This window comes from Narcine bancroftii, chromosome 12, assembly GCF_036971445.1.
Source record: "Narcine bancroftii isolate sNarBan1 chromosome 12, sNarBan1.hap1, whole genome shotgun sequence".
Lineage (NCBI taxonomy): Eukaryota > Metazoa > Chordata > Chondrichthyes > Torpediniformes > Narcinidae > Narcine > Narcine bancroftii.
In genome coordinates this window covers 44,882,764-44,901,132 of record NC_091480.1, presented here as the reverse complement: position 1 = coordinate 44,901,132, position 18,369 = coordinate 44,882,764, and the positions used below count along the sequence as shown (strand labels likewise).

General features: G+C 39.9%; 1 protein-coding gene and 1 long non-coding RNA gene across 4 annotated transcripts in view; one reads left to right on the top strand and one right to left on the bottom strand.

The window, feature by feature from the left end:
- Positions 1-3,253: 3,253 nt before the first annotated feature.
- Positions 3,254-5,621, bottom strand: LOC138746851 (uncharacterized). The gene is made up of 2 exons (XR_011347156.1): positions 5,271-5,621; positions 3,254-3,509 (listed from the first exon to the last, which is right to left on the bottom strand). It is a non-coding gene; the product is annotated as an uncharacterized lncRNA (long non-coding RNA).
- Positions 4,546-18,369, top strand: part of meiob (meiosis specific with OB-fold) — a 60,345-nt gene continuing 46,521 nt past the window's right edge. The window contains exons 1-3 of one of the 3 annotated variants that reach the window (XM_069905403.1): positions 4,546-4,727; positions 5,002-5,082; positions 11,094-11,151. In XM_069905403.1, coding sequence (XP_069761504.1) covers positions 4,713-4,727; positions 5,002-5,082; positions 11,094-11,151 — 154 coding nt within the window. In that variant the 5' untranslated portion in view covers positions 4,546-4,712. Of the gene's footprint in view, positions 4,728-5,001; positions 5,083-5,587; positions 5,657-11,093; positions 11,152-18,369 lie in introns of those variants that run through there. The other 2 variants (XM_069905404.1, XM_069905405.1) reach the window with 2 other exon arrangements.

Below are 18,369 nucleotides of genomic sequence, written 5' to 3'. Positions count from 1 at the left end.
TAGCGGTTAGCGCAAAGCTGTTATAGCACCAGGGGCTGGGGTTGGAATACGGTATTGCCTGCAAGGCATTTGCATGTTTTCCCTTTGTCTTTGTGGGCTTCCTCTGGGTGTTCCTGTTTCCTCCCACCCTTCAAAACGAGTTGTAGGTCAATTGGGTGCAATTGCGTGGCAGAGGTACCTGGGCCATAAGGACCTGTTACTAAATTTAAAATTGTCAAACCAGGCTGTGATGAAGCCAGCAGTATACTTTCCACAATCCACCTGCAAAAGTTTGATAGAGTTTTCAATGACAATCCAAAGCTCCTCAGACACCTTTGAAAGAAGAGACCTTGGGGTGCCTTCTTCATGGTTGCCTCAATGTGCTAAGCTCCAGGAAAGCTTTTCTGAAATGTGAACTCCCAGGAATTTGTCTCTATCCACCTAACTCCCATCAATGCCATTCCACTAAGGCAGGGTAAAAAGGCAAAGTTAAAGAACCATGGTGTACAAGGGATGTAGAAAATTTTGTTAAGAACAAAAGAAATGTTTATGAAAGGTTTAAGAAGATAGGAACTGATGAGGCTCTAGAGAATTATCAAGACTTAGGAGAACTAGAAGGGGCTATAAGAAGGCCTTGGCGAGTAGGATTAAGGAAAACCTAAGGCATTCTACAAGTGAATCGTGTGATGATATGTCCTATCAGGGGTGGTAGTGGAAATGTGCATGGAATCAGAGGAGATCGTGGAGGCTCTTTATGAATACTTTGCTTCAGTATTCACCAGAGAAAAGGACCTTAGCAATTGTGAGGATGACTTAAAATGGACAGAAACACTCGTTCATGCTGACATTAAGAAAGAGGATGTGTTGGAGCTGGGGGAAGTGAAGAAGATATTGATGAGCCACTGGCAATAATTTTCACATCATCACTGGGCTCAGGAGAAGGACAGAGGATAGGAGGGTTACAAATAGTGTTCCCCTGTTCAAGAAAAGGAATAGAGACAACCCAGGAATTATCGACCAGTGAGTTTTAGTTCAGTGGTGAACAAATTATTGGAGAAGATCCTGAGCGTCAGGATTTACAGCAATTTAGAGGCATAATCTGATGAGGGATAGACAGCATGGCTTCATCGGGAAACGTTGTGTCTCATGAACCTGATTGAATTCTTTGAATATGTAACAAAGAACAATGATGGTGAACGTACTGGATTTCAGTAAAACATTTGATAAGGTTCCCATCCAAGGCTTATTCAGGAAGTAAGGAGGCATGGAATCCAAGGGGACCTTTCTTTGTGGATACAGTATTGACTTGTCCAGAGAAGGCAGAGAGTGTAGATGGTTCATATTCTTACATGGAGGTCAGTGAGCAGAGATGTTCCACAAGGATCGGTTCTAGCACCCCTCTTTGTGATTTTTATAAATGACCTGAATGAGGAAGTGGAAGAGTGAGTTAGTAAATTTAGCAGATGACCTGAAAGTGGGTGGTGTTGTAGATAGTCTGCAGATTTCCAGAGGTTACAAAGCACATTGATAGGATGCAGAGCTGGGCTGAGCAGTGGCAGATGGAGTTTAACCCAGAAAATTGTGAAGGGATTTATTTTTGTAGGTCAAATTTGAAGGCAGAATACAATGATTTTTTTTAAATTTTCATAAATATATGCAGTAAACACCCCAATATCTATATATATATATATATATATATATATATATATTCATTCTTTGGCTTGGCTTCGCGGATGAAGATTTATGGAGGGGTAAATGTCCACGTCAGCTGCAGGCTCGTTTGTGGCTGACAAGTCCGATGCGGGACAGGCAGACACGGTTGCAGGGGAAAATTGGTTGGTTGGGGTTGGGTTTTTCCTCCTTTGTCTTTTGTCAGTGAGGTGGGCTCTGCGGTCTTCTTCAAAGGAGGTTGCTGCCCGCCGAACTGTGAGGCACCAAGATGCATGGTTTGAGGCGATATCAGCCCACTGGCGGTGGTCAATGTGGCAGGCATCAAGATATTTCTTTAGGCAGTCCTTGTACCTCTTCTTTGGTGCACCTCTGACACGATGGCCAGTGGAGAGCTCGCCATATAACACGATCTTGGGAAGGCGATGGTCCTCCATTCTGGAGACGTGACCTACCCAGCGCAGTTGGATCTTCAACAGCATGGATTCGATGCTGTCAGCCTCTGCCATCTCGAGTACATCGATGTTAGGGATGAAGTCACTCCAATGAATGTTGAGGATGGAGCGGAGACAACGCTGGTGGAAGCGTTCTAGAAGCCGTAGGTGATGCCGGTAGAGGACCCATGATTCGGAGCCGAACAGGAGTGTGGGTATGACAACGGCTCTGTATACGCTTATCTTTGTGAGGTTTTTCAGTTGGTTGTTTTTCCAGACTCTTTTGTGTAGTCTTCCAAAGGCGCTATTTGCCTTGGCGAGTGTTGTCTATCTCGTTGTCGATCCTTGCATCTGATGAAATGATGCAGCTGAGATAGGTAAACTGGTTGACCGTTTTGAGTTTTGTGTGCCCGATGGAGATGTGGCCCCCCCACATCTGGTAGTCATGGTGGGGAGCTGGCTGATGGAGGACCTCAGTTTTCTTCAGGCTGACTTCCAGGCCAAACATCTTGGCAGTTTCTGTCCTGTTTTATATATATATATATATATATATATATATATATGTATATATAAAGCTTTTTATTACAAAAAAAACAAACAAAACAACTCTTCCCTTTTCACAGTATAAATCCACCTATAGTCAGGGCTCACATTTAAGTTGACGATAAAAGAAATTCTCAATGGGGGAGTCACTTGCATTTATACTATAGCAGCATCTATTATTATTCCTTTTATTATTGTAGTTATAATTATAATTGGGCCCCTATATGATCCACATATGGCTGCCATACCTTAATAAATTTCATATTTGTGATTTTTTTCCATAGGTATGCAACTATTCATCTCTGCAGTCCATTATGTAGAGGGGAGTTGGATTTACAGGTAATTGCAATACATTTCTTAGCTACCACTAAGGCTATCTTGAGAAATGAAATTTGTAATTTTGTTCGTTTATTACTTATTTCAATAAAATTGCCCAAAAGCTCTGGGTCATCCACAAAGCCCACCCCTGATATCCTTGTTAATATTTCAGTAATATCCTGCCAAAAGGTCTCACCTTCATACACAACCACGTAGCATGTAAAAACATTCCTATTTCTGTCCCACATCTTTGATTTTTGCAACTTCTCTGGTGTGAGATATAATTGGTGTAAGAAATTAAATTGCATTAATCCATTTCTTGCATTTATAATTGACATCATGCTATCCACCAATCAGACCAACATCTTTCCATCATTACACATCTAGATCCGACACCCATCTCTCTCTCAATCTCTGTAAACCTGGTTTTGCACTTTCATTCTGGAGAGCATAGTTCATCTTCGTTATAAATTTAGGTGTATTCCCCAGTCAAATCGTTTGTTCCATTTCACTAATTTCAAGTTGGGCCAAATTTGGCACCCATCTTTCTCTTAGGAATGATCTTAGCTGGAGAAAACAAAATAAAGTTCCATTAGCTACTCCATATTTATTTTTTAATTGTTCAAAAGACATAAGCAATCCCTCCACATAAGGATTCAATATTTTGTTGCCCAGACTCACGGGGAGCAACACATTTTTACCTAATGGTGTTCTTAATGATATCCCTGTTTTTTGTCCAATACACTCACTTATTTCTTCCCATATTCTGATCATATGTATTAATATAGGGTTATCCGAATTTTTTGTTATTAATTTGACATTCCACATGAATAAAGTCCTTTGCTGTTTCCTTTTTTATTGAATTCAATCCCATTTGGATCCAAGGACTGCCCAAATTCAACAAAAGGTGTTAATTGGATATTTTAAAGGACGGGGTAAGAATTTATCATCGGAATGGCTTGAGTGGCCGTTAGGGTTGTCAGGCATCTTGACTTGTCCTGTATTTAATCCTACGACTTTATCAGGATGCCTTATGTTAAGATTTTTAAAAATAAATTACAAAATTCAGCAGTTTAGAGCTATACAATTTGGAATTTTCAATCATTTTATTTGTTCCACTTGAACTTGACTTCATTGGATTTCAGAATTCAAATTTATTGTCAGAGTACATACATAACATTCACCTACATCTCTGAGACTCCTTTTTCCTGTGGGTGCAGGCCACATGGCAGAATTACCAGTGCAAAAAATAAACTGGACACAGCGTAAACACCCCTAAGAACTGTTAACAGATGTCAACAAACTGACTGTGCAATACAGAGAGCAAAGAAACTTAAATGCTAAACAACTCCACTATTACATTGAAGGAAGTCACCTGAAGACAGACAAGCAATGGACATGTTTGAAACTGCAGCCAACGAATGCACATGACAGGTTTCCTTGATTTTTAATTTAATCGAGATGGCTGTTACTAATATTTTTTAGTCTTAATATAATATTATTTTATCTAAATGTAAGTTTGTATATGCCAATTAGAAATCATTTGAATTTAAATTTAAACCGTATTTTGAGGGAGCAAATCCAAGCCACCCCGTGTTGACCAATCCGAGCCCCGCTTTCCAGGGCGCCTGGCAATCTGACCCGACGCTGTCACCGTGCGGCACCGAGGGAGAAGTCAAGGCCATTCCAAGAAAAAAAACTGCCCAAAGTGGGGGTTGGCACCTGGAAAATTAATGATTCTCCCGGCCAAAGAGCCGCGTGTGTGAATGGATGCGGCCGGAATCGGTGGGCGACGCGCCCCCTCGACCGGCCGGCCGCGCCCCCTCGGCCGGCCGGCCGCCCGCCGCGCCCGCCCGCGCGCCCGCCCCGCCCGCCGCGCCCCCTCGGCCGGCCGCCCGCCGCGCCCCCTCGGCCGGCCGCCCGCCGCGCCCCCTCGGCCGGCCGCCCGCCGCGCCCCCTCGGCCGGCCGCCCGCCCGGCTGGCTGCGTCGCGCTGGCCGACAATTCATCTTTTAAAAGTGTATAAAACGTGAGTTCATGAACTTTTTTTTACATTTCAGATGGAGGAAGCAATGGCTTTTGGTTCCTTTGGCCAGAACTTGGTTCCCATCTCCGATCTCCACCCAAATTCAGCCCGTCCTGTAGGTGCTAATTTGACCATAGGCCTGTCCAATTTCAAAACCTATTTTGTTCACGCAAGTTTTCAGATAAAGACGGGTGCTTCATATTTACTGGAAATTATTTGTTTATTGGGCATTTTTGCGATGTTGGTTTTCCCTTTATAAGTTGCTTTAAATGAGTGGTTCTCAACTTTTTTCTTAACACTCACCGATCACCTTCCGTAATTCACAGACCGTTGATTGTACAGGAGGCCACGGGTCCTCAGTGAAGGTGGTCGGTGAGTGGAAAGAACCACTAAATTAAATCCATGTAAAAATTTCCCTCCAGCGCCAGGCTTTCTCAGTTATCCATTGTGTATCTTGGGTTGTTGATTCAGTCGTGGAAGGGATGTTATTTTTTTTCTCTCCATGGCACCATTGTGACTCCTGGTTTTTTAACCAAACAAAACACTGCAGATGTTCAGTGGGTCGGGCAGCATCTATTATATATGATACAGCAGGGGTTTCATCCCAAATGTTGACCATCCCTCTTTCTCCATAGATGTTGTCTGACCTGCTGAATTGCTCCAAATTTGTGTTTTGTTTGGAAAAACAGGTAGTCAATATGACACAGTGGGCAAAAATTACAATATATTTTATTGATTCCATTACAGAATTCCACAAGTAGTTTGTTTTGTTCCATTTTATAGTATCTGCAGTATCTTTGTCACCTATCTTTCCTTCCCTCCTGTCATCCAGAGTCTTGTCAGCAAATATTTGTTCTTTCATTTCATCATGTGAAAAAACACAAGTTACAGTTTTGATTTGCGTAAAAACACTAATATTTGGTGTTAAGGGAGTTGATAATTGGACTGGGAAATGCTTGTAGAAGTTAGCTTAGGTTGTTGCTTCAATGGAAGGATACCATAACACCAGGGCAGCTGAACAAATGAATTGTCCTAAACATAGATACTGAAATATCTGATAGACAAAAATGCAACAAAGCACATTGACTTCACTGAAATAGATTATGACATAGCATGGTTCATAGATCCATGGTCATAGTTTATACCATAGCCACCAAAAATTAATGATAAAAACAAACATAAGCAAAGTAGTGTCCAGAAAAGCATTTCAAGGTCCATCATGGAGTCTGAGATGTGTAGCTGTGGAGTGTGATAACATACTCAATAATCCAATAACATTAAAATTCGACTATGTGTTGTCACTCACATAGTTAATCAGGAATAAGTACCCTGGATCTGCATTAAGGTGCTCCCTCAACTTTGATGATTCATTGATTTATCTTTTAAAAACTGGAAGTGTCATGTAATGTCTTCTTTTTAAGAGAATCAACACTAAATTTAGACATCCAATTGACATACCCTGTGGTTTAGACATAGCTATTCTTGTAGTTAACCAATAAAAAATTATCTGAGAGCTGGAGAGGAATCTAGGGTAGGGGGGTTGGGGTTAAAGAATGGGTAGTGGATGGAGGCAGGAGTTGAAACTGAAGAAGGGCCTTGGTAAAAGTTCTGCTTCAATCCATTCAGGAATAAGAGAAAGATCTCAATCAAGTGTTGCAACCATTTAGCCATCCAAAATGGTTTTGCATGGCTTAGAAATGGAGATAGCAAATTGTCAATGCCAGAACACCTAATATTTCTGCAATATAGTGGCATGCCAATTAGAAAATAAAACAGTACAGCACAGTACAGGTCCTTCTGCCTCTGATGTGTGCTGACCTTTCCTGACCAAAAATGTACCCTTTTAACCTCGTGAAATGCCAGTTGAAGTAGACAAAGACGATGTGGTCAAACAATAATCATGGCTTTTATGAGCAGAAACTCATGGTACAAGAATGAAAGACAATAGTTATATCCAAGGGGAGTGTCCTTAACAGTAGAGATTATGCACAGCCAATATTAGTACAGCAAGGCTCGCCAGAGGGGAGACAGGCAGCTTGGCAGACATTCACCACAACTTGTAACCCTCTTTTTATCATCCATGTGCCTGTCTAAGAGTCTCTTAAATGTCCCTAATGTTTCAGCCTCCACCACTATCCTTGGCAAGGCATTCCAGACACCCACAACTCTTTGGATAAAAAAGATTTGCCCCTGATGTCTCCACTAAACTTTCCTCCCTTCATTTTGTATAGATGTCCCCTGGTGTTTTCTATTTCTGCTCTGGGGGAAAGGCACTGTCTATCCACCTTATCTATGCCTCTTAATCTTATAGACTTCTATTAAGTCTCCTCTCATCCTTCTTTGCTCCAAAGAGTCCCAGCTCTGCTAACCTTGCCTCATAAGACATATGTTCCAATGCAGGCAACATCCTGGTAAATCTCCTCTGCACTCTCTCCATAGCTTCCACATGCTCCCTTTAATGAGGTGACCAGAAATGAACATAATATTTCAAATGTGGTCTCACCAAAGATTTGTAGAGTTGCAACATGACCTCTTAATTATTGAATTCAATCCCTCAACTAATGAAGCCCAGCATTCCATAGGCCTTCTTAACTATCTTATCAACCTGCATGGCAACCTTGAGAGATGTAGAGATTTGGACTCCAAGGTCCTGCTGTTTTTCCACACTGTTAAATATCCTACCATTAACCCTATACTCAGCTTTCTGTTTTGGCTTTCCAAAATGTATCACCTCATACATCCAGATTGAACTCTGTCTGCCACATTCCAACCACAACAACTTTCAGCATTATCCACAATTCCCCCAACCTTTGTATTATCCGCAAACTTACTGACCTATCCTTCCACTTATTTTTCTAGGCCATTTATAAGAATCACAAAGAGCAGGGGTCCAAAAACAGATCCTTGTGAAACCACTAATCACTGACCTGCAGACAGAATATTTTCCATCCACTACAACTCTCTGCTTTCTACATGCAAGCCACTTTTTAATCCACAGAGCCAAGGTTCTGTGGATCCTATACCTCATGGCTTTCTGAACAAGTTTCTCATGTGGGACCTTGCTAAAATCCATATAGACCAAATCTACCACACTACCTTCATCAATTTCTTTTGTTACCTCCTAAAAAAACCTCAAATTAGACTTGTGAGACATGACCTTTCCTTCACAAAGCCTTACTAAACTTCTCCAAAGGCTCATAGATTTTATCCTTAAAAATCCACTCTAATAGTTTGCAGCCACTGATAAGACTCACTCGTCTAATTCCCAGGGTTCTCCCTATTACCTTTTTTTTAAACAAGGGGACCACATTTGCCATTCTCCAATCCGCTGGCACGTCCCCTGTGGCCAAGGAGGACTAAAAGATCATAGCCAATGGCCCCACTATCTTGTCCCTCATTTCCCACTGCAACCTGGGTTATATCGTGTCCGGTCCCAGGGACATAAGATCCAACACTTCCTTAATCTCAGTGTTGTCCAGCATACAAGCCTGTTTCTTTCTGACCTCATCCTGGTCATTGTCCTTTTTTCTTGTGAATACTGAAGCAAAGTATTAATTTAGGACCTCCCCAACCTCCTCTGCCTCCAGGCAACCTGACTCCTTTATCCTAAGTGATCCCACCTTCATTCCCATCATCTTTCTGTTCTTCACATATGAATAGAATGCTTTGGGGTTCTCCTTAATCCTACTTGCCAAGGCTTTCTCATGGCCCCTTTGATTTCTCCAATGTCCTTAAGTTCCTTCCTGGCTACCATATAATTCTCATGAGTCCTTCCTGTTTCCTGCTTCCTAAATCTAACGTATATTTCCTTTTTCCTCTTAACAAGCTGCCTCACCACAGTTTCCTTTCCCTACCATCTTTTCCCTGTCCCATTTGGACAGACCTATCCTGAACCCAACGCAGTGGTTCCTAAACTTACTCCACATTAATTTTGTGTTTTCTCTTGTGAGCATCTGTTTCCATTTTGCTCTCGTTTATTCCTCTCACCCCATAATAATTAGCCCCCAATTAAACACTTTGCCATTTTGTCTGCTTTTATCCTTGTCAATAGCTATGCCAAAGCTCAGGGAGTTGTGGTAACTCTCACTGAAATGCTTCCCCCACCAAGAGGTCCGCCACCTGACCAGGTTTATTACCCAGTACTAGATCCAATATGGCCTCTTGACAGCAGGTCCACATACTGTGTCAGGAATCCTTCTTGGACACACCTGACAAATTCACACTCATCTCGATTCCTCTTGCAGTCAGTCACTGTTCGGAAACCCTGAATAACGACAACCCTGCACCATTCAAAAATCTATTTGGGGACCTATTGACTACTCCTATAATAGTGATTGCTCCCTTCCTATTTCTGACTTCCACTCACACCAACTCAGTAGACACTTTCTCTGCAACGTCCTCCCTTTCTACAGCTATAATACAGTTAGCTACTACCGCCACCCCCCCCTTACCACCGATCCTATTTGTTTTAAAACCTCTAAACCCCTGTCCTTGAATCAGCCAATCCTGCCCTTCTGCCAGCCAAGTCTCTGTATCAGTCACAACATCATAGTTCCACATACTGATCCATGCTAAGTTCATCTCCTTTATTTCTGATACTACTAGTGTTGAAATGGACATATTTCAAACCCTCCAACTGACTACATTTATGTTTCCTCCCCTGCCTGTCCTTCCTCACAAATTCAGAACACCTTGCATCATGCTTTTAACCTGCCATATTCTTTGCACTCACATTCTGGTTCCATCCCCCTGCCAAACTATTTTCCCTTCTCCCACAGCTCTAGCAAACCTGCCCTCCAGGATATTGGTCCCTTCCCAGTTCAGGTGCAGCCTGTCCTTTTTGTACAAGTCAGACCTTCCCCAGAAGAGATCCCATTGATCCACAAATCTGAACCCCTGCCCCCTGTTCTAACTCTTCAATCACGCATTCATCTGCCTCAACTTCCTCATCCTACCTTCACAGGAGCATGGCACAGGCAGCAATCCTGAGATTACCACCCTTGAGGTCGTAGAGGTAAATCACAAAATTCTGTGGACCAAAAACATCTTCAACCACTCTTTAGGTCCTTCATTTCAGCTTCTTTCCTAACTTCCTATATTCCCTCCTGAGGACCTCATCTATACTCATGTCTTTGTCATTGGTCCCTATGTGGATCATGACATTTGCCTGCTCACCCTCCTGCCTGAAAATGCTATGTACTCAATCAGAGATGGCCCTGACCCTGGCACTTGGGAGGCAGCATTCCATCTGGAAGCTTTGATCTTGTTCACAGAATCTCCTATCTTTTCATCTAATTTCCCCCCCCCACTCCTCCCACTTCTCTTCTGAGCCAAGGGGCCAGACTCTGTGCCATAGACATGACCACCATACCACCATGACTTGTCCCTGGTAGATCATTCCCCCCCCCCCCGCCCCGCCTAACAGTATCTAAAACAGTATATTTATTGTTGAGGAGAATGGCAACAGGGGTATTCTGCATTGTCTGCCAATTCCCCTTCCCTCTCCTAACAGTCACCCAGCTACCTGCCTCTTGACTTTGGGGTGACTGTCTCCCTGAAGCCTCTGTCTGTCACTGCCTCTGCCTACTGAATGATCCGGAGTTCATCCAGCTCCAGTTCCTTAACTCAGTCTCCAAGGAACTCCAGCTGGATGCACCTCTTGCAGGTGCAGTCATCAGGGACAATTGTGCTCTCCCAGATTTCCCATGTTCTGGATTTGGAACGTTCCACTGACCTAGCTGCCGTTTCCAATACCTATTCTTGATAATACATAAAGATCTTATTTTGTCTTTACTGGAAACTCATCCTCAGCTTTTGATTGCCAAAGCCTCAAAGTCCCACTCCTATCCTGAGCCAGTATATCACTAGCTGCTCTATACTGACCACTCTGCTTTTTATTTGTTACTGTTATACCACTCACTCCAACCAATCATCATTCTGTTTTAACATTTAAACTGTCCTCCGTTCCCTTTTGAAACTTACCTTCACAAAGCCTGGCCCTGACACTCTCTGGTCGCCGAGTCCTCGCTCCTTCTCTCTCCATACCAGTGTACACTTACACTTGCAGCTTATAGTTATTTAATTGATGTTAGTATGACTAGAGTTATTCTGTTTTGTTTATTTCAGTGTGTAGCTGGAGTGGTGATTGGAAAAACTGATGCTAAAGGATTTCCTGATCGAAAAAGTTGAGTATTCACATTACAATTTGTGTTCTTTTGAAATGGGTTGTATGGAATCTCATTTTGGTTTAAAAAAAATTCTTATATTTCCAGACTAACTTTGAATGCTAAGATTAATTATGAACAAGCATAGGGCGAATGACCTGATTTACAAACATCTGTCTTTATGCAAATTTTTCCAAAATTCTTAAAGCATTTTTCCAGATAATACCAATAATAACAAAATGATTCATGGTATTCACTAATGACTGGATGCAGAATATATTTCAAGAAGTGAATCACAAAAGTCTGCAGATATCGTGGTTGAAGTAAAAACACAATGCTGGAGAAACTTAGCAGGTCAAACAGTTTTATATATACATATAAAATAAAAATACATAACCAGTGTTTCAAGGTATGAAGAAAGGCAGGCGCTTGAATAAAATGGTAGGGGGGAGGGGCAGGGGGAGGAGCACAGTCCCAAAGTTAGGAGGTAATAGGTGGATAAGGAAAAACAGGCACAGCAGCAAGCAGGGGGCGGGAGGATGGATCTGTGAATGAAATGAAAGAATTATGCCAAGTATAGGAGAGCAATATTAAAAGTCTAATACTGAATTCAGTTAGTGAAATAATACTGATGTGATAAATTCCTTATCTTTCTGTGTAAAATAATGAGATGTTGACCTTTAAATTGACAGGCTATCTAAATAGACATTTTTGAACTTTTGTGTGGCATTTAATTGGAATATCCATTCACATATCATACATTGGTACTGCATTTGCAATTATTAACTTTTAAATCATGCTTTAGTTTAATGATTCTATAATTTTTAGCAGCCATGAAAAGTAATTGAATATGTCAGAATCAATATAGTCTCCATTTTTGAATTACTGTCCAAGCATGTTGTATATAATGTTGCCACTGAAAAAAAATTGTCCTCAAAAGTTTTGGTTCTCTCCATGCCTCTTGCTCTGTGCCATAATAGGGTCAAAATCCTGGAATTCCATCTCTAACGCAGTGGATTTATCTACACATCAAGGACTGCACCAGTTCAAGAGTTCACAATCACCATGTTAGAGCAATTTGGGATGGGCATTTAAATGCTGGCTCAGTCAGCCCATATCACTTGAATGAATTAAAGAAAGATGACGATGCAGCCTGCATTGTGGGGAGTGTGCTTTTAGGGCTTCTCTGATTGCCGTGTGCAAAAATGGTCATAATTACAATAACGTGGGTGTGCTGTGTCAGGATTCATACCAAAGCACAAACTATTGCAATCTTTTGGGTGGAAATTGTAGGAACAATTTAGCACTAGATCTTCAAAAGCTGTTTTAGTGCAATAAAAATGACGAAATGTAATTTTTTTTAAAACTTGGCAAAAATTCCTGTTTCATGCAAAGTGCCAGATCATTAAATTCAATGGTGTTTATGAGTATCAGCTTAAATTTTAAATTTAGACATGCAGCATGGTGACAGGCCCTTTCAGCCCATGAGCCCGTGCTGCCAAATTTACATCCAATTGACCTACACCTGCAGTATGTTTTGAACAGTGGAAGGAAACCAGAACACCCAGAGGAAATTCACACAGACACGGGGAAAACATACAAACTCCTTACAGACATCTGGGAATTTGAACCCCAGTCTCTGGGGCTGTAATAGCGTCATGCTAACTGATACGCTAACCACGCTACCCAGCTGTTCCAGGTGTTACCAGCAGCTTACAGCTTAGATGCCACATTTATATAACTTTTTTCACTCATGCATTTTATTCCATGCATAAGTAGATATTTCTGGAAATTGTTTAAATTAGTTAAGTTCTATAACAGGTGGCAAACGGCGGCTCTTTGACATGTGGCTCTTTTACATATCGTGCAGCTCGCAGATATGTTAGTTGAGATGGGAATTGTACGAGCTTGTGCTAACAGTGGTAGTTTTAGTGGATGTGACTTGAGGCTCTCAAACATCTGAAATTTATTGTATGTGGCTCTTATGTTAAGCGAGTTTGGCCACCCCTGTTCTATAACATTTGTCATTATTGGTCATTTTTTCCCCAATTTAGATTTGTGCTGCAATCTTCTGTGGGATTGGCATTGCTTACAAATAGTCAACAACCTAAGTCATAAATTGACTGTTCCCAGAAAATCAATGTAAATTATATCTGTCAGACCCATCCATTTCTCACAAAATGGGCCAGATAAAGCTTTTATTTCACTCCTCCACAATCCCTGTACCAAACTTTGCTTTCCTAAATAATTTATACAGTTGAAATAGATTTAAATAATTTAAAACATTGAAAATTATTCACATAGTTAAAAAATAATTTGCCATACTTGAAATGCATTTATCTGAAAGAAAATACATAAAATCCTTTATTAAAAGAAAAACAAACCACTTTGCCTTGCTCTCTTCAACCACCTTAGGAAATGTAGGTACTCCTGGGCCTTCCTGACTAATGAGGAGATGTGAGTTCAGGATAGGTCATCCCTTATAAGCACAGCAAGGAACATTGTGCTCTCCTCACTTTCAATGATGGAACCATTGATATGCAGTGGAGAATGGTTGACCGTCATCCTCCTGAAGTCCAAGTTGAGATTTAGGTTGTTCTCACACCATTTTATGAGCCTTTCAAACTCCTTTCTGTAATGCAACTCATAGTTGCTTATGAGGCCAACTACTGTTGTATCATCTTCAAATTTGATGACTCTGTTGGAGCTGAATCTGGTAGTGCAGTCATGAGTCAGCTGTGTGAACAATAACGGGGTGAGCACACAGTCTTGAGTTGTGCCAGTACTCAGCATGATGGAGCTTGAGGTTTGCTACCAACCCAGACAGACTGTGGTCTTTACGTCAAGAAGTCCAGATTCAGTTGCGGAGAGGGGTGCTGAGCCGCAACAAGGTCAGTTTATTCATCAGCCTCAGATATTGTTGAATGCTGAGCTGAAGGCGTATGGTGTGTTTGCCTTCATTGGGTAGGGCATTGAGTATAAAAGCAAATAAGTCGTGTTGCATCCACACAAAACTTTGGTTAGACCATAGAATACGATGTAAAAATCTAATAGGGCCATTAGAGGGCCCTATTCAGCCATTAGAGGAAAGATGTGGAGTCTTTGGAAAGGGCACAGAAGAAATTTACCAGTATGTTGGGAGCTATAAGGAGAGATTGAACAAAGCTGAGTGTTTTTTATGGATTGTCAGAGGCTGAGAGTTGACTTGATAGGAGTTTATAAAATTATTTCAGTTTGAATCCTCACATGATCAAAACTACTCTAGATTTGGGGGGCGTGGCAAGATGGCGTAGAGTCTAGACGTGCAATCTCGACCTCTCTGACCAGACTTTTAAATACCCATTTTTTAACCCTTTGTTTCCAAGTTTAAACTTTTTAAATTTTCGTTTAAAGTATTAAGGAATTATTATGGCCACTAATGGTAAAAATACTAAATCTCAAGTTCAAAAGAAGATACATTTTCGAAGTGCTGAAGATCTGGGGCCTAGACGACTTGAAGCAACCCCAGGCTCAATTTCTTCATTGCCTAAATCCCAAAGATTGCCCGTGGAGGCTGGAAAGGAAACAACAAGATGCGGGGGAAGACCAGCGGCGACTCCCTGAAGAAGTTGGGATGCCGTCACTGGGAGTCCAGATCCGCAGTAAATCTTTTAGAATGCCTTCTGTTGAATTGCAGCAGGAGCTGCAGTTACCTTGTTCTGCCACCATGTCAGGGAGCAGAGCTGAGATTTACGGATTTACAGTGTATGCAACTGAATGCAGTTATTCAAGCTGTAAAAAACCTGGAATGGATTTGTTGACATCTCAAATGAATGAAATGGTTAAAATGAATGCTGGTATAAGTTTAGAATTAAATATGGTTAAGACACATGTGGATGCATCTTATGAAGAATTTTTAAAAATTCAGACTGCTTTTTTTGGACTGTAAACAACAAGTGACTTTTAACACAGAAAAAGTGTTGAAGGTGGAAAAATCAGTCATAGAATTAGGAGATCATGAGAAGGAGCTAGAAAGAAAAATAGATTATTTGGAAAATCAAAGCAGAAGGAATAATGTGAAAATTGTTGGTTTGCCAGAAGGTATAGAGGACAAGATCCTCTTCGTTTTTTTAAAGACTGGATTCCGCAAATATTAGGGCAAGAATTTTTCTCTGGGGGATTGGCACTGGAAAGAACCCATAGAGGTTTAAGAAGAATACCCTCAGCTGGTCAATCCCCGAGACCGCTAATAATTCGATGTCTGAGTTATTTGGATAGAGAAGCAATACTTCGACTTGCAGTACAAAATGCGAGACAACAACAAACCCCATTATTGATTCAGAATAGTAGAGTCTTTTTTTATCCTGATCTGAGTCAAGATGTCATTCAATGTCGACATCGATTTAATCCAGTTAAAGAAGTTTTGTGGCGTAAAGGTTATAAGTCTACTTTTTGTTACCCTGCAGTGTTGAAGGTCTTTTACGGAGACTGTCAATTTCAGTTTTTTGAAACTGATCGTGAAGCAATGATTTTTGCTGACTCATTGCCAGATATAAGAGGACAAAGACGTAGCCCACCATTATCTCCTAAAGAAAAGTCTGGTAGTTCTGTAAACTGAAGAAATGGCAGAAATGGGAAAAATGGGAATGGAAAGAATCCACCTCCTTCTGAAATGGGATCTTCGAGATTGGAGTCTTTTGGATGAAAAGAAGAATTTTCTTATTTTATTTTTTCTTTTGTTATTATGATACTTGGATGTTACTGATTGTTTGGCTGGGGAGGGGGAGATTTGCACTAAGTTCTTTACTAGTCATCAGCCACTGGTGGGTGATCCACACCCAATTTTTGTTTAGGGGATTACTACCTTTTGGTAGTTTTTTTTTGGGGGGGGGGTTATTGTTTTTTTTTTAATTTTTTAATTTTTTTATTTGTGTTTTTTTTATTGGAGGGCCTATATACGTTGATTTGAGTTTTTATATAAAGATATTATTGGTATTTAGTAATAATAGTAGATATGTCAAAGTTGAGGTTTGCTACTTTTAATGTTCGAGGATTAGATTTGTGGATGGTATGGATAAAAAGGGTTGGAATAGATCTAAAATTAAATGGGAAGCGGATATTGGTTTTACTTTTTCTGAAGAGAATTGGTTAGATATTTGTTACCAGTGTAACAAATACCAGTAGATAGTGTAACTAGATTGATAAATGCACATTATGCAATGATTAATTACAATTTTTTACATCAATTATATTTGACACCTGAAAAATTTTAAAAATGTGGTTTTAATGAATCAGATTTGTGTTTTAGATGTGGTGATATGGTTGGAACTTTTTTTCATGCTGTTTGGTCATGTCTACATATACAATCTTTTTGGAAGAAAATTCAATCATTTTTAGAATATCTGTATAAGATTAAAATAGTTTTAAATCCAACAGTATTTTTTTTGGGTAGTTTGCAACCTCTCAAAGGCTTGAGATTAGATAAGTTTCAGCTTGCTTTTGTATATTTAGCTTTATCCGTAGCGAAAAAATGTATTGCTAGTACGTGGAAAGATACAAATATGATTGATATTAATAGATGGGATAATGAGATGAAATATTGTTTAATAATGGAAAAAATTACATATGTTTTGCATGATAATTATAATTTTTTTATTAATAAGAGGCTGTAATACTCAGAATATTTACATTTCAATTTGATAAGATTTTAATATGTATATTTATCTTTTTTTTAATATTCTTTTTTCTTTTTTTATGGCTCTCCTTAGGAGAGTTGGCTGAAGGGGGGATTTTTTTCTTTTCTCTTTTTATATATATATAAAATAATGTTCATGTTTAATTGCTGTATATGTCATATATTATTTGTTTTTTGAATAAATAAAGTTTTAAAAAAACTGGGCACACTTTATCGGGAGTCATTCTGATAAACAACTTTCAATTAGGAATGTGGGACAGGATAGCTGACTTCACATATTGCTTTGATCCTGCTTTTTAATGAATTGTTTAATTCCCAGTTTTATGGAGGGTGGCCGTAAGATAGTGTAACAAGGAAGCCAGCCTGTATAAATATCCATGTCTCGGAGTATCAAGTGGACTTTCTTATAGTAAACCTTATTATTAGTTACAACGGCTTTGCTCCTAAGAAAGTGCTTGATTACTTTATAAAGCAATAAAATTGTGTTTAACTGCTAAAAAAATACTACTCTAGATTTCAAAGATAATATGTGCAGAGCACAAAATGCGAGGGGCTTGTACACAAATTTTTGAATTATGACTGACTAGGCTAGATCAAATACAGGTGATTGCTATAGAGGCTAATAATGTTTTCTGGATGTATATCACTTTGTTTTTTGTGACTTATAGGACATATTATGAAGGTTCTGAACAGGACTGACTCATGTTATACCCGTGTGTGTGCTAAATGAGAACTTTTTTACATAATTTCAGATTTTCCACGCGTTATATCTGAGTGCGCATTAATTGCATGTGCGTGCTATATGAGTGAATCTACGGTACACACACAAACACAAAAATTGGAATTATTTTGCTCGGTTACAGGATACTGTCATCAATGTCCCAGCTTGGCAGTCCTGATTTTTATGCTCCTGTATCTCCTTGATGGTAGTAGGTCAAAGATATTGTGTGCTGGATCGAAAGGGCCCTCGTTAATTCTTTGAGCCCTATTTAAACAATGCTCCCAGTAAATGCTGTCAATACAGGAAATGGAGACCCCACTGATCTTCTCTGCCGTTTTGATGATACTCTGTATTGACTTCCAATTCGATGCTGTACAGCCTCCAGACCACACAAAGGTGCAGCCAGACTGGACACACTCAATTGTGCTCCTGTAAAATGTTGTCAACATCAAGTATTTATATCTATAATTGACTGCTTTGGAAAAATCATTCTGAAGCATTTGCATTTAAGTGAAAGTAGATTAATTGTTTGAGATTGAAAAACTTGTTATAATAATGATTTTCTTTCTGCAATTCATTTTTTAGCAGTCATTGATACTGTTAAAAATTCCTATTAAGAATTATTGAATTTTTATCTGTTTAGCTTTTCAGGAATATCCTCACATTTCTGATGTGCAGATCTTGTGCTGCTCTGTTAGGCCTTTCCACTTTAGCACTTTTATTAAATACTGCCGTATTACAGCTAGTAACATACAGTACATTAAAAATAACATGAGTACAATTCAAAATGCTTAGTTCTTCAATCTTAATATAAGATAGATAATATTTTTCAAAAGTGAGACC